The sequence below is a fragment of the Mesocricetus auratus genome, unplaced genomic scaffold, assembly GCF_017639785.1.
Source record: "Mesocricetus auratus isolate SY011 unplaced genomic scaffold, BCM_Maur_2.0 Super-Scaffold_100007, whole genome shotgun sequence".
In the NCBI taxonomy this organism is placed as follows: domain Eukaryota; kingdom Metazoa; phylum Chordata; class Mammalia; order Rodentia; family Cricetidae; genus Mesocricetus; species Mesocricetus auratus.
The window spans coordinates 9,414,761-9,429,382 of record NW_024429191.1 but is presented as its reverse complement, the minus strand read 5'-3'; the positions used below and the strand labels follow the sequence as shown (position 1 = coordinate 9,429,382).

The 14,622-nt window shown below is 54.0% G+C and overlaps 1 protein-coding gene across 11 annotated transcripts in view; it reads left to right on the top strand.

Annotated features, from left to right (window-relative positions):
- The window catches only part of Tsc2 (TSC complex subunit 2), a 32,570-nt gene that overhangs the window by 17,041 nt on the left and 907 nt on the right, over positions 1-14,622 (top strand). For 3 of the 11 annotated variants that reach the window (XM_040748261.1, XM_040748265.1, XM_040748271.1), the window contains exons 19-38: positions 62-212; positions 1,291-1,413; positions 1,897-2,031; positions 3,094-3,283; positions 4,024-4,117; positions 4,274-4,376; positions 4,583-4,677; positions 5,761-5,889; positions 7,144-7,308; positions 7,512-7,664; positions 7,755-7,867; positions 8,348-8,560; positions 9,268-9,471; positions 10,067-10,135; positions 11,127-11,257; positions 11,606-12,096; positions 12,311-12,386; positions 12,565-12,651; positions 13,474-13,660; positions 13,839-13,978. In XM_040748261.1, coding sequence (XP_040604195.1) covers positions 62-212; positions 1,291-1,413; positions 1,897-2,031; positions 3,094-3,283; positions 4,024-4,117; positions 4,274-4,376; positions 4,583-4,677; positions 5,761-5,889; positions 7,144-7,308; positions 7,512-7,664; positions 7,755-7,867; positions 8,348-8,560; positions 9,268-9,471; positions 10,067-10,135; positions 11,127-11,257; positions 11,606-12,096; positions 12,311-12,386; positions 12,565-12,651; positions 13,474-13,660; positions 13,839-13,978 — 3,049 coding nt within the window. The remainder of the gene's footprint in view (positions 1-61; positions 213-1,290; positions 1,414-1,896; positions 2,032-3,093; positions 3,284-4,023; positions 4,118-4,273; positions 4,377-4,582; positions 4,678-5,760; positions 5,890-7,143; positions 7,309-7,511; positions 7,665-7,754; positions 7,868-8,347; positions 8,561-9,267; positions 9,472-10,066; positions 10,136-11,126; positions 11,258-11,605; positions 12,097-12,310; positions 12,387-12,564; positions 12,652-13,473; positions 13,661-13,838; positions 13,979-14,622) is intronic. The other 8 variants (XM_040748263.1, XM_040748262.1, XM_040748270.1 and 5 more) reach the window with 6 other exon arrangements.

Genomic DNA, 14,622 nt, shown 5'->3' with positions numbered 1-14,622 from the left:
GTCTGTTCTGACTTGCACAGTGTGGTACTGTGTCAGCTGTCTTCCCCACCTGCTTCCACAGGGAGCTGGAGAGGGCCTCAGAGAAGAAGGCCAGTGGGCCCCTTTCACCTCCAGCTGGGCCGCCTAGCCCTGTGCCTACAGGCCCTGCTGTACGCCTTGGCTGCCTGCCTTACTCGCTGCTTTTCCGTGTATTGCTACAGTGCTTGAAGCAGGTGAGATGGACCCATTCCTCAGGCTCTGTTAGGGCAGTCTGAGCTGTCCCTGCCCCGAGCGGGGTATCAAATTCCTGAAATAAACACAATGTTTTTCATCCTTGTATGAGTGAAATCTTGCAACAGGACTCAGAAATATAGTCAGATAATAGTAACCCTGGACCAACATGCACTTCATGGGGAGGGCACAGTGGGCAGTGTAGCGTTACAGTAGGTATAGTTATGTCTTAGGGATGTCTACCAGGTAAACTGAGGTCAGGCCTGAAAAGTAGAGATGGTTCCAGAGAAAGGAGTCAGCAAAGCCTGGAAGCAGGGGGTGTGGATTTACGGAGTGAGAGGTGCTAAAGATGCCAGGCAAGAGACCAAGGCAGGGGGGGCACTGAAGGGAGCGGAGGTCCAGAGCCCCTGAAGATGCTGGAGCTGGCAGGTTATTTCCTAGGAGTATCTAGGCCTCCTGCCAGAGTGTCAGGTTCAGGACTGCTTATGATTTGGCTCTGGGAGTAGGCTATCCCTCATGGACATTTACAGGCAGAAGCCAGAGAGCTGTGTCCTCTCTGTGGCTATGGCCGTGGGCTAACACACAGGTTCTCTGCCAGAGATCTTGGACTGCTGTGTGCTCCCCTCTACCCTTGGCCATAATTCAGCTTTTCCTCTGCCAGTGTCAGTGCTGTAGAAGCTTAGCTGGTGGCATCTGTTGGGAGCCCTTCAATACAGTGCAGCGGTAGGCAGTTACCATGCCAACACTCGGCAGGTGAGGGAGGGCAGAGCCAGACCTGGGGAAGTCCTAAACTACTCAGAGGTTGGAGGAGGCAATGCCGTCTGCTGGGTCTCCTCTCAGCCTGGCCTTTGGAGGGTGGTCACCACTGTCCAAGGTACTATCCAGTGTCCAAGGCTTTCTCTGAGAAGTGGCTACTAGTACAATTCCGGGACACAGGTCAAGGTTCAATGAATACTCTGTGGGCAAGAGAACAGAAATCCAGAAGCCTTGTAGCTGTGTATCGCCACGCAGCTACAAATGGTGACGGAGCCTTCCGTCGCCAAGTCGAGTGAGCCATGCTACCGTAACCATCTCTTCTAGGAGACCGACTGGAAGGTGCTGAAGCTGGTTCTCAGCAAACTGCCTGAGTCCCTGCGCTACAAAGTCCTCATTTTCACCTCCCCCTGCAATGTTGACCAGCTGTCTTCTGCCCTCTGCTCCATGGTAATGCCCACCACAGCCCCTGTGCCAGCTCCTCCTGTGTCATTTGTGGTGGCCTTTGCAGTAGGCTGTAATCTAGGCTTCCTTCTAAAACAGAGGATGCTCCTCACAGGTTCCTGCTGCTACCCAGCTGGGATTCTGTGTCTTTGAGAATGAACCTTGGCTCCAGACCATGCTCCCGGAGCCAACAGAGGCTATGATGCCAAAAATGTCCTAGCAATCCCGTCTCATCAAATTCCAGATGTGCATTGGAGGTCCCTGAGCAAGGACATGTTACTGAGTAGATCTGTCCTGGGTTTCTGCTCTTCTAGACTAGAGCACCTGTGATAGTTATGTCCTGCTACATAATCACAAGTTTTGAGTTTTCTTAGGAAGACCTTTGCCAGGAAGGAAGTAGGGGGTCTTCTGTGCTTGCTTAGGGGTGCGCTTGGCCTCCTGAGGAATATTACTGTAGAACAGAGATTTCAGGACTGTGTCTTATGGCAGCTTTCAGACCCAAAGACCATTGAGCGGCTCCGAGGTACACCGGAAGGCTTCTCAAGGACTGATCTGCACTTGGCTGTGGTTCCTGTGCTAACAGCATTAATATCTTACCACAACTATTTGGACAAGACCAAACAGGTGAGAGATGGGAAGGGGGACAACAGTGGGACAAAGGGGCACTCTATAAGCTGGCTGCTGGGCCCGGGTGACAGCAGCTGAGTCCCAGGCACAGCACTTGTGAGTTTTCTGTGAGCTCTGTGCTTTGACATAGCCCTTGGCTGTGCCCGTTGTCCTCCTCTCCCTAGCATGACCTCCCCCTTTGAGGACTGCTCCTTGAACTCTTTCTGCTAGGTTTGGGGACAGGTGACCAGATCAGCTTTAAGAAGTGTGGTAGGTTGGTCAGGACTCCTGGCTGTCACCTCTCCTTTTGTCAGGGTCACAGCAGTCCTCATTTCCTGCCACCCTACACTGTTCTCTACCGTCCTCTGTGTATCCCCTAAATTCTGTTCTGTCTCCATGACAGAATGAGCTGTGGCTGAGGTTAGGAGCCTGCTCACAGTCCTCGCAGCCAGGAGAGGGACTGGGGTTCAGCTCAGGAATGTCTTTGCCCTGAGCCCAGGTTCCTGACTGTAGGCAGTTTGCTCAGCTTGAATGAAATGCCCCTGTGCATTGGGTGTGCTCCATAATCCCCACTGACATTATGCCAGAGGGCAACCGTCTAAGCTGGGCCATTAGGTCATGGAGACTCTGAATCCAAAATGTTTCTGAGGGCTGCTTCAAGAAAGCAGGGATATTCTGGGGCATTGAGCCCATATGTGTCATGAGCTGTCGTTTTGCTGTTGTCTTCACAGGGGATATCAACCAGGAGGTACTTGCTACACCAGTCGGTGCTTCTCCTTAGGCCAGTCCTTTGGGAGGCTCAGAATGATGGGGGTGTGACCCCTGGGCATGAGGTTTAATCCTATTGGCCATAGGGTGGATATCATCTGTGAGGATGGGCTCACTCAGGCACTGAGGGGCATTTCTAAGACTTGCCCCCACTCTCCTCCAAGAATCATCTCAAAGTAGGCAAAAGAAAGAAACAAAGTCTGGAGAAGTACCTGGAATACCGGAGTAGCTTGACCCTCCTGTTGGGGTTAGGGGTGCCATGTCAGTTGATGGCAGGTAGAGTCATTGTATCTCACATCTTGCTTCCCTCAGCGTGAGATGGTTTACTGCCTAGAGCAAGGCCTCATCTACCGATGTGCCAGCCAGTGTGTGGTGGCTTTGGCCATCTGCAGTGTAGAGATGCCCGACATCATCATCAAGGCACTACCTGTCCTGGTCGTGAAGCTGACACACATTTCTGCCACGGCCAGTATGGCCATCCCCCTCCTGGAGTTCCTGTCGAGTGAGTGTGTGTGGTTCTGCTTGTACACACCGGTACATATGTATCCGTGGGCAGCTGTGTGGGGTGGACACTTGAATTTAGGCCTGTACCTGTGAACAACTTCTCCAGCCCTCCTGACTGCACACAGGTTGGCCTCCTTGGGGAACACAGTCTTGGCACTTCTGCTGGCTCAGGGTGTTAGCCTTCCTGCCAGCTTCCCTGGTGCTCCTCTGTGTGGCCTGGGACAGGCCGTTCCTTTTCTTTCTGCTCAGAAACTTGCCTATCATCCTCAGCCTCTGCCCCATGCCCACACTGGCTTTTTTAGTCTCCTTTCTGCCCTCAGAGCACTTGGATTATGTCACTTTCACCTGTTTTGTCCTCTCTTTTTATAACTTGCAAATTTTCAGGGTATTGTACTATTCCCTTTTTTCTAACTCCTTGCGTATCTGGAGCATCAGTCTTAGATCTGGAGATACCAGATAGCTAGGCCAGCATTTGGTGGGAAGGGCCAGTGTGGAAAGTTGATACTTTGTAGGTCACATAAACTTTCTTGTGCTTACTACCCTGTAAAAATGATCAAAATTTTTGCAGTGCATGGATCGTATAACTGCATGCCATGGGCTAGATTTGGTCTAGGAACCATAGACTGTTTGTCCCTGGGATGGAGAACTGAGGCCTGGGTCTCGAAGGTTATGTTTAGGTGGCTTTGGATAGTGGCTCTGACTTTTAAGGCTCCCCTGATGGCTGTCCTTGTGTCACAGCTCTGGCCAGGCTGCCCCACCTTTACAGAAACTTTGCTGCAGAACAATACGCAAGTGTGTTTGCCATCTCCCTGCCATATACCAATCCCTCCAAGTAAGTCTGGCTGCCCTGGGTCCTCCTTCCCAGCCAATCTGGGTTCCAAGCTCAAGAGTCTCCTGATGCCCTAGCACCTCTGTTCTGAATTTGAAGCCCCAAGATGTTTTCCCACTGATGCCAAGGGGGGGCTAAAGCTGTGCCTTCTCACCCCAGGTTCAATCAGTACATCGTGTGTCTGGCCCATCATGTTATAGCGATGTGGTTCATTAGGTGCCGACTGCCCTTCCGGAAGGATTTTGTCCCTTATATCACTAAGGTCAGCCAGGGGCCATGGATGGGGTGGGACATGGGCAATGGACAGGGTCATGGATGGAGTGGGCACTGGTTGAGGCTCTGTGGCACCCAGGAGCTGGCTCTGCTGACTGGCTGACTGGACTCAACCTGAGGTAGGCATGGGGAGAGAACTTCTGATTTGGTCTCCCATGGTCCCCGTCACAGCTTATGTCTCCACCCCAACTCCAGGGCCTGCGATCCAATGTCCTCCTGTCTTTTGATGACACCCCTGAGAAGGACAGTTTCAGAGCACGGAGCACCAGTCTTAATGAGAGGCCCAAAAGGTTCGGGGTTTTCTGGGGCCTTGCCTGGTATCAAGCGGGTGGGACCCTAGGATGTAACTTAAGATTAGTGACTTCTATGCCAATGAACATGGCACTAGGAATGAGGGGATGTCACCATGCATGGTGACCTGGGCCTGAGGTGTCCTTGGGCAGGACCTGTAGAGATTGTTAGTGCCTCCCATTTGCTGGCTTACAGCCCATGTGCCAGCATCCTGGCTTCTCGGGGCTAGCATTACATGTTTTGTGTTAGAGATCAAGATGCATAGGGCGGGGTCTCACTGCCCTGGGAGCGGAGTGAAAGAATGTAGCGTGGCAGCTGTGACTTGGACCTGGCCAGGGAGAACTCAAAGACATGTACTCCTTGGCCCGTGGTCTCCGGTTAGCCCTGCTTTCCGCCATAGCCATCCTCCTCCTCTGGAGCTTGCTCATCAGGGACACGCTTTTCACCGTCACAGATGCTTGTGCCAGATCTGAAAGCAGAGCTGTGCAGTCCTCATTGCTCTCGCTGCACCTCCTTGCCCTGCTGCCCTGCCTGCCCCGCTTCCCGCGGGCTGTCTCAGCTCTCCCTGGGGGTACGGCACTTTCCAGTGCAGCCTATACTCAAGCCTCATGGCTGGGGATGAAGACTGTCAGTTTGGCCATCATTGGCCAGAGCCTCCTCCTTAGGGGCTTTGGGCCTTGTGTTGACGACTAGCCTCTTTCCACAGTGAGTTCCAGGGCCTGGCATCAAAGGCCTCTCTTTGGGGCAGGCAGGGATGTTCAGTCAGCATAGCCTGGAATCTGCCGTGCGGGGCGATCCACACACGTTTAATTTGCACTAATGTCTTTTGTTTTGGTATCATGCGTGAAACCTTACATTTTCTCAGTTGCATTTACAAGCTGTATTTTTATGCATTTTTGTTTTCTGTTTCTTCCCCTGCTCACTGTCCTTTGGCATGGTTCTTTTGTTCATCTCACCCTCGGGACCTCTCCATCTTGACCCTGTGGCCTGGGACCTTTCCTCCTCACCCCTCCAATGGCTTGCTCTCCCATTCCCGGGAGCTGGGCTCCCTGGGGCTTGGGGCTTCCTTCCTCGCCCGGTAGTTTGAGGATAGCCAGAGTCCCCAAACAAGGCCTGAATAACTCTCCACCTGTGAAAGAATTCAAAGAGAGCTGTGCAGCCGAGGCCTTCCGGTGCCGCAGCATCAGTGTGTCTGAACATGTGGTCCGCAGGTAGTGGGGCTGTGTTGGGTGGGGGGCACAGACCCTGGAGCTTGGCCCCATGAGCACCCGGGTGGTGGTGCATGGGGCTGCATGCATGACCTCCTCACCTGCTGGTGGCTCTCCCTGACCAGAGCTAGAGGACAACCTGGTCCCAGCCTAACAGAGCCTGGTGGCAGAGCCGGGGAAGGTTGCATTCTGTCCAAGCCTTGTACTAACACAGTTGGCTGCACAGCCTCCTCAGGCCATCTCCGAGCCCTTATTAGAGCTAGGATACCTGCCCTGAGAAAACTGAGAGGCCAGTGCCAGCCCCACAGGCTCACACCTCAGAGGCAAGGGCAGAGCTTTGTAAGTCCAAGTTGCACTTGTGCAGGCTTCAGATAACACTCCCCGAAGCTCGGCATCACATTCTGCAGGGCAGATTTCTTTCTTGGGCTTCATTCTGAGGGGAACTAGAGGCTTTTGTATAGGGACCTGGGGTAGAGGCCAGCCTGGGAGTGGAGGCTGGACCCCAGGGTTAGGTGCTAGCATCTTCCTGTGAGTTTTTGTTTATACTAATGATGGGCATCCTTCCCTCACCTTCAAGCCCTTCCTGGATGTGGCTTCTACTACCCTAAGATCCAGCTCCTTGCTAGTGTCTGCCTTGGGCTTCCGTCTCAGTGTGGCCTCTGATAGCTGGGGACAGTGAGGGGTTCAGTAATACCCCTCTCTCAACCCTTTTTTTTTTCTGGCAGATTCCTTATAAGCAAAATGTGACCTAAAGAGCTATGACACTCATGTCAGAATCAAACCTACAAAAGGTCTTCCTCTGGTCCCTGGGGCGTGAGTGGAACTTGAGCAGTCATCCAGTGTACAAAGCCCAGCCACTCCCCGTCCGTGACAGGAGGTGGCCCTGTGGGCAGAATGCAATCTTGCTCTGTCCTCCTGTGTTCTCTAAGTCTGCATGACTTAAGCTGTGTGTTGCAGCCATGGCTAACTCCTTGTGCTTTGGGTAGAGGATGTTCTGTCTCCCCAGTCTCTCAGCTCTGCTCCAACCAGAGGGGCTTTGCTGTAAGGCACTTATCTCCCTTCCTCTCTGGGTTGACATGGTCCACATGGCTTGTGAGGTTGTAGCTCTACTGGCCGCTGCACCCTGGGCCTGGTGGGCTTTCTGAGCAAGGCCATTTTGGCGGTGCATGCATTGAGCTTTGGCTCCTGGTGGTAGGTGACTCTCCATGGTTCTTCTCTTAGCCCTGACCCTGACCTGGGTATGGTTTCTTCCTCTAGCAGAATACAGACATCCCTCACCAGCGCCAGCCTGGGGTCTGCAGATGAGAACTCCATGGCCCAGGCTGATGACAACTTGAAGAATCTTCACTTGGAGCTCACAGAAACATGTCTGGACATGATGGCTCGATATGTGTTCTCCAACTTCACCGCAGTCCCCAAGAGGTGTGCGCTGTACTACAGGGCTGGGGCTCTGGAAGTGGGAGGGGCAGCTGTCCAGTTGTTCCTCTGTAGCTGAACTGGATGCCCATGGTGGCAGCTGCTCTGGGATCCTGAGACCCTGCTAGCCTTCAGGAACCAAGATTCACTGCCTGGAGTTCCCTTTGACCCTGCACTCGCAAGGAAAGTAGACACTTTTATTCTTTTAGGTCCCCTGTGGGAGAGTTCCTCCTGGCAGGGGGTAGGACCAAAACCTGGCTGGTTGGAAATAAGCTTGTCACTGTGACAACAAGTGTGGGAACTGGCACCCGATCGTTGCTGGGCCTGGACTCGGGGGATCTGCAGGGTGGCCCAGAATCAAGGTGACTGTCCCTCCCTTCTGTGTACACTGTGATCCTGGAAACCCTGGGGGCCATGCATAGTTGACTCTGTACGGGTACTTATGTCCTTAGTTCTGATCCTGGTGTTCATGTGAGGCAGACAAAGGAAGCACCAGCCAAATTGGAGTCCCAGGCTGGGCAGCAGGTATCCCGTGGGGCCCGCGACCGGGTCCGCTCCATGTCAGGTGAGTTTCTACCCCAGCCAAGTCTTGCCAGATGCTCATATCATATCCCTTAGCTGCCTCTCAGTTTGGCTCAGTGTTCAGAGGGCCGCTCAGGCTGGCTTTATGACTGACCACTTCCTGATGGCTCTTGGGTGTGGTCCTTGTGGCCTACTTGTCTCCGTCTGTGTTTAGAGGCATGACACCTGCTTATCAGTGGAGTAAGGCCCCGCAGCTGAAGGGCCTGGAGCCCACCCAGCTCACCAAGAGCTTTATCTGCCATAGTTGAATGAGTTGTGGTTCAGTGGGCAAACCTTGGGTGTCTTGCTGCTCTCAGCCCAGGAGGCTACCACTCTGAAAGGGCCAAAACCAGGGGCTGGGGCTGTCCTCCAGCTTTCCTTGGGTGTGGGCCAGGTACCTCCAGGCTGCCTGAGGGTCTGCTCTGTGTTTGGTACAGAGTACTGGGTAAGTGGTGGTCACCAATCTCAACCCCCTTGTCTTTAGGGGGCCACGGCCTTCGTGTTGGTGCCCTAGACACTACAGCTCCCCATACTTCAGGTGGCCCTGCTTCTCTGGGACCACAAACTGCACCAACAGCAAAGCCCGAGAAGGCCTCTTCAGGAACCCAGCTCCCAAAAGCAGAGACGACGAATCTGGCAGCCTATGTGCCTTTGCTGACCCAGGGCTGGGCTGAAATCTTGGTCCGCAGGCCCACAGGTACTGAGAAAGGAGGCAAACTGGAATCCCCAGGAGAGCGTGCAATGGTCTTCTCCAGGCTGTAGACCCAGAGTAACAAGCGTAGGGTATTGAGTCATTTACTCTGAGGCTGGTCTTCAGAGATGGGTGGTGGCTGAGGTACTTGCAAAGTACCCAACAGGGCAGCTCACCCTACAGATGTTTATAATGTAGACACCAGGAGATGAGACTAGATGGGGGCTGAGCTGATCCCTTTTCAGGACTCTCCTGAGCCTGCAAGCAAGGGGGTGCCTCAAGGTTGAGCCCCAATCCTTTGTTGTGTACATACCAGTCATTAGCCTGGGCCACCCATGTGATCTCACTTGGCCTCAGTCACCTCTTTACCATTTCTCCATAGTCACTTTCTGAGGCCTGGGTTAGAGTTTAGCATACAAGTCAGCTTACAACAAGAGCATGACAGTCACAAGGAAGGGTTTAACAAAGCCCCCAAGCCCTGGAACAGTCTCAGGTGCTGTAGGGTGTGGCACCAGGGAGGACATAGCTCTGGGCTTCCAGGCTGTCTCAGGAACCTCTGCCCTGATGTGTGCCCTGACTTGCCTGGTCTCAGTGTAGTGTTCATCTAGAACAACAGAGGGTGTGAGTGGGTGTAGGCTGTTGGAGATGGTGCTAGGAATAGGGTGTGGCTATGAGAAGTGTGGCCTGAGGCTTGAGGGACTACCTGCCCCCAGGGAACACCAGCTGGCTGATGAGCTTGGAGAACCCACTCAGCCCCTTTTCCTCGGACATCAACAACATGCCCTTGCAAGAGCTGTCCAATGCTCTTATGGCTGCTGAGCGCTTCAAGGAGCACCGGGACACGGCCCTGTACAAGTCACTGTCAGTGCCAGCTGCTGGCACAGCCAAGCCGCCACCTCTCCCACGCTCTAACACAGGTGAGCATGGGAGCATGGGCAGTGCTGAACCCCAGATGCCTTGTCTGATGGCAGCGTGGTTCTCTCCACTGAAGCCTAATTGTCAGGGTCTTTTGGGGAGATACTAGTGTTCCGGTCCCTAGAGTTTAGGAGCAGGTTCATGCCTGCTGAAGAAACCCTCTTCCTTGGAGACGGGTACCTGCTGCCACTACCAGGATGCTACTGGAGTTGGCAGTTTCTGGGTGGAGCTCTCTGGAGTCTTTGCCAGCACTTCCATGATGTGCATGGCTCTGGGTGAGGAAGCACTGTGGACAGCTGAGCATCCCCCGGGCCTGGGGTGGGATGCCTGAGCCTGCCTGCCTGCTTGCCAACCCTGCCCAGCTAGGCCCTTAGATATGTGGCCATAGATGGTACCTGGAGGCTGAGGCAGCTGACCAGCACTGACCTCCCGAAGGCTGTGCATGCTATTTGGAGAGCAGGGAGCCCTGTGTGCCGGCCCTGGCCGCCGCTGGCCCTCCCCTCTCTCCTCTCCAGGCCCGGGGCTATGCCCGTCCTCTCTGCTCGGCCTTGTGCAGTCTCTGCCGCTGACGAGGCTACTCGCGTGGTTACCTTGCAGTGGCTTCTTTCTCCTCCCTGTACCAGTCCAGCTGCCAAGGACAGCTGCACAGGAGCGTTTCCTGGGCAGGTATTGGCGCATCCCTGTGAGGAAGCCATGTGGTGTGCAGAGCACCACTCTGCCTCATAGATGCAGTTCTCATCACCCCTCATCTGGTCACCCCTCCATGGCCAGCTGAGCCTCTCATCGCCCTTGGGGAGCAGGGTCTTGGCTGACACGAGGACATCGTGTAGGATGCCAGTGCTTAGCTCATGGGAACCCTCTGACACGTGTCCTGAGCTGAGCTCTGCTCCTGAGGTGTATGTGGCCTCTGGCTGACAGGTTGGGTAGTCCCTTTGATTGCTGTGGGCGGCAGCTATTGGGCTGACCTTTTCCTAGCTACTGATGGTCTGACTGTTTTGTGCATCTCCCTTTCATCATAGCTGGCCAACCTTGGTGACAAGGCCCCTACCTCTTTGCCACTGGCTCCTGAAGGTTGCCCTGCAGATTCTTTCACGTGTACAGGAGCCTGCTTTGGAAGGGGCGTGTATGCCTGGCTGCTGCAGTCTGGGCAGGAGCTAGGGGAGGGTGTCACAGGCTGCACCGACCTTTAATTGCTTCTTACCCTGCCCCAGTGTTGGCCTGGGAAGTGCTGCTTGGGGACTTCATCCCTTCCTTCCCTCAAGTACTAGACTTGAAGCCTCTGCCTACAGAGTGGGTTGCACGTCTGCATATGGGGACATCCTCTTTCCTCAGGTCCAAAGTCCTAGTCTCAGAGTTGGCTTCAGACACTGTACCCCTCCCAAGCTGGAGCCCTTCTTGAATGGCCCTGCTCTCCTATCCGCCGCTAGTGATGCAGGAGTGGGCAGAGCGGCTTCCCACTCCTGCAGGAGGAACTAGAGCCAGGGCTCCCCAGCCTTCAGAGTCTATCTCCAGCCTGCTCCAGTGGCAGCCACAGGAGGAGGGTGGAAAGCTGTGTGGGGCGTTACCCTTCCGGCAGGAAGAAGCTGGTGTTCAGAGGCCACATGAGCATCTGGCCCTGCCCAGTACATCACAAGCAATCCTGTCTGTGTCCTCCCAGACTCTGCTGTGGTTCATGAGGAGGGAAGTCCAGGAGAGGCTCATGTGCCAGTGGAACCCCCTGAATTGGAGGATTTTGAGGCATCACTAGGTACAGACAGGCACTGCCAGCGTCCTGACACCTACAGCAGGGTGAGTGAGTGCCTCAGGAAGGCCTAGGGCAGGTGGCATAGCTTCCACCCGACTCCTGCTCTGTACTAATTTTCTCTGAGAGTTCCTCCCCTCGACTAAGAAATGGCTGGTTCTTCCTCCATGTCCCTCATGCTCAGGCCATCTGGGTGTCTCATCCTCCATCTGAGTGGACTTTATTGTGGAACTTTTCAGTCTATGGGGCTCTTGGCTTCTCTGCTCAGAAGAAGGGCCCAGAGAGAAGAAGGGCCCAGAAGGCATGGCAGACACAGCTCGAGGGCTGGAAGTAGAGCCAGAGGAGCCTGGCTCTTGAGTGCCTCTAACAGTGTTTCTTCTAAATCATCTTTGCAGTCATCCTCAGCATCCAGCCAGGAAGAAAAGTCCCACTTGGAGGAGCTGGCTGCCGGGGGCATCCCTATCGAGCGGGCCATCTCCTCTGAGGGGACTCGGCCTGCAGTGGACCTCTCCTTCCAACCCTCACAGCCCTTGAGCAAGTCTAGCTCTTCTCCTGAGTTACAGACCTTGCAGGACATCCTTGGAGACCTAGGGGACAAGGCTGATCTTGGACGGCTGAGTCCTGAATCTAAGGTCCGGTCCCAGTCGGGGATCCTGGATGGGGAAGCGGCTACCTGGTCAGCCCCAGGTGAAGACAGCCGTGTCACAGTCCCACCTGAAGGTCCCCTGCCTTCCAGTTCTCCCCGCTCCCCTAGTGGCCTCCGGCCCCGAGGCTACACCATCTCTGATTCAGCCCCATCACGAAGGGGCAAGAGGGTGGAGAGGGATACCTTCAAGAGCAGAGCTGCGACCTCCAGTGCTGAGAAAGTGCCAGGCATCAACCCTAGGTGGGCATAAACCCCAAATTGCCACCAACTCTAAGGGATAAATTTTCTTCTTGGCTGGAGCTCTCAGACACTGCCTGGGCAGAATAGGCATACATGGAGAGTCTTGTGTCTTCCCCGTGGCTGGAGGGAGCCATAAGGAGGGTGGGTTCTTGAACACTGCAGGTGGGGTGGGGCCTCCATCCTGGCCCTGCCCTGACCAGTGCTTTCTCTGCAGCTTTGTGTTCCTACAGCTTTACCATTCACCCTTTTTTGGTGACGAGTCTAATAAGCCCATCCTGCTACCCAATGAGGTAGGCCTGCCTTCTCTCTCCACTATAGGGTGGGTCATAAGAGGGGCCTACCCCTTATGGCAGCAGGATGTGTTTTATTTGGGTGGAGACAATCACCCTGAGAACCGGTGCTGGGTGTGTTATCTGGGTTGGTGGCAGGACAGTCTCTGAACTCACATAGGCTTTGTGTGACTTACAGTCCTTCGAGCGGTCAGTGCAGCTCCTTGACCAGATTCCATCCTATGACACCCACAAAATTGCTGTCCTGTATGTGGGAGAAGGCCAGGTAAGGCCCTGGGGCCAGCATCGGATCCTTTGGTCTCAGGTGGTGTGTCTAGGTGCCTCCTGTCTCAGAGTTCAGTCTCTGGTCTTTGATGCGCTGGAGCACTGGGAGCTTGTTGAACCCTGAGCCAGGGGCACAGCTATGAGATGACAGGCCAACATGCTGGTATGCAGAGCTGTGAGCACTGCAGGGTGCATGCTTGCAATAGCAGACTACTGAGGCTCTGGGATGAGCCACTGAGCGAATGCAGCCAAGTGGCTGGCGGCAGAGGGCCATCATGGACAATCTCAGTCCTTGTATGGACATGGACTGTACTTTCCTTCTGAGTGAGGTGAGGACCCTGCTACTTTGAGATAGGTTACCATCAGCACCAGCATTTTTTTGTTTTTGAGACAGGGTTTCTCTGTGTAACAGCCCTAGCTGTCCTGAAACTTGTTCTGTAGACCAGGCTGGTCTTGAACTCACTGAGATCTATCTGCCTGCCTCTGCCTCCCAAGTGCCGCTGCCACCCTGCCTAGCACCAGAATTTTAAAAGTATCCCTCTGGCTGCTATTTAGAGCCATGATGAAGTTAGGTGATGACCATCCAAGCAAGAGGAACAGGCTTGGGTTTGGTTGCAGGACTGCTGAGCAGTGCTAGGGTTCTGGGTGTGTTAATTTTGCTAGCTGAGAGAGGGGCCAGGTGACACAGTGCATGTGGACAGCTATGAGCATGAAGTACAGAGTGAGAGATGGTAATAGCCAACCTGGCTTTCCATCAGTGATGAATCTGCCAGACTCTTGTTATTGAGCTGATGTTACTCTCCTCCTCTGGATTTCTCTACAGAGCAGCAGCGAGCTGGCCATCCTATCAAATGAGCACGGCTCCTACAGGTACACAGAGTTTCTGACAGGTCTTGGCCGGCTCATTGAGCTGAAGGACTGCCAGCCAGACAAGGTGTATTTGGGTGGATTGGATGTGTGTGGCGAGGACGGCCAGTTCACCTACTGCTGGCATGATGACATCATGCAAGGTGTGTATTGCTCTAGGTTGGCCTGCTTCCAAGCTCTGTTCTGTGGGAGAGGAGCCAAGAGCTGCTGGAAAAAAAGACAAGGGAAATCTGGAGGGATACAGAGGTCTCAACCTGGGTCCTTAAGCCCAGCCTGAGATGTCCTATCCTGGAACCCAGCCCAGTGTCATCCACCCTACAGCTGTTTTCCACATTGCCACCCTGATGCCCACGAAGGATGTGGACAAGCACCGATGTGACAAGAAACGGCACCTGGGCAATGACTTTGTTTCTATCATCTATAATGATTCTGGTGAGGACTTCAAACTGGGCACCATCAAGGTGAGTGGGATCTTCATGTGCTGGATACCCAGGCAATGGCCACCTACACACCAGACTGAGTAGTAACCCAAGCCATCTGTAAAAATGTTTGCTGCTGTATCTTGAATTGGCCCTAGTGCTTTAAAAGGGTAGCCCCTCTTGGGAGCCTCATGTACATGCTGTCAGGGACACAAGAAGATAGGATCACGAAATTTGTTTCTTCATCTATAGGATGAGCTGTGCTCCTGAGGAGTAGCTAGGTGAATATGTGCCCAATAGGAGCGTAGTGTCTGCTTGGAGTGGTTTCTAAGGGTAGAGCTCAAGCTGGCAAGTCTGAAGCATAACAAGTGTGTAGACGGTACCAGAAGCCATAAAGGACCCAGCAAGGCCTTAGGAGGGGCAATCTAGGATGACTGGTCCTTGGTATTGTCTGGTGAGACCGTCCACGGCAGCTTCTTCCAGGATGAGTGAGGGGAGCTGAGGCAGGATGCTGGGAAAAGCCAGTACAGCTCACTGAGATGGGGTACTTGAAAGGCCAGGTCTGTAAAGTTGTCTCTTATGTATAGACTGGGGGGAGGCCTTAGGAGTGCCAGGGAGTCTGCAAGGCAGACTGTATATATAAGCAAACCTGTGTCGGGGCCCACATGCACAGTAGGTTGCATTTA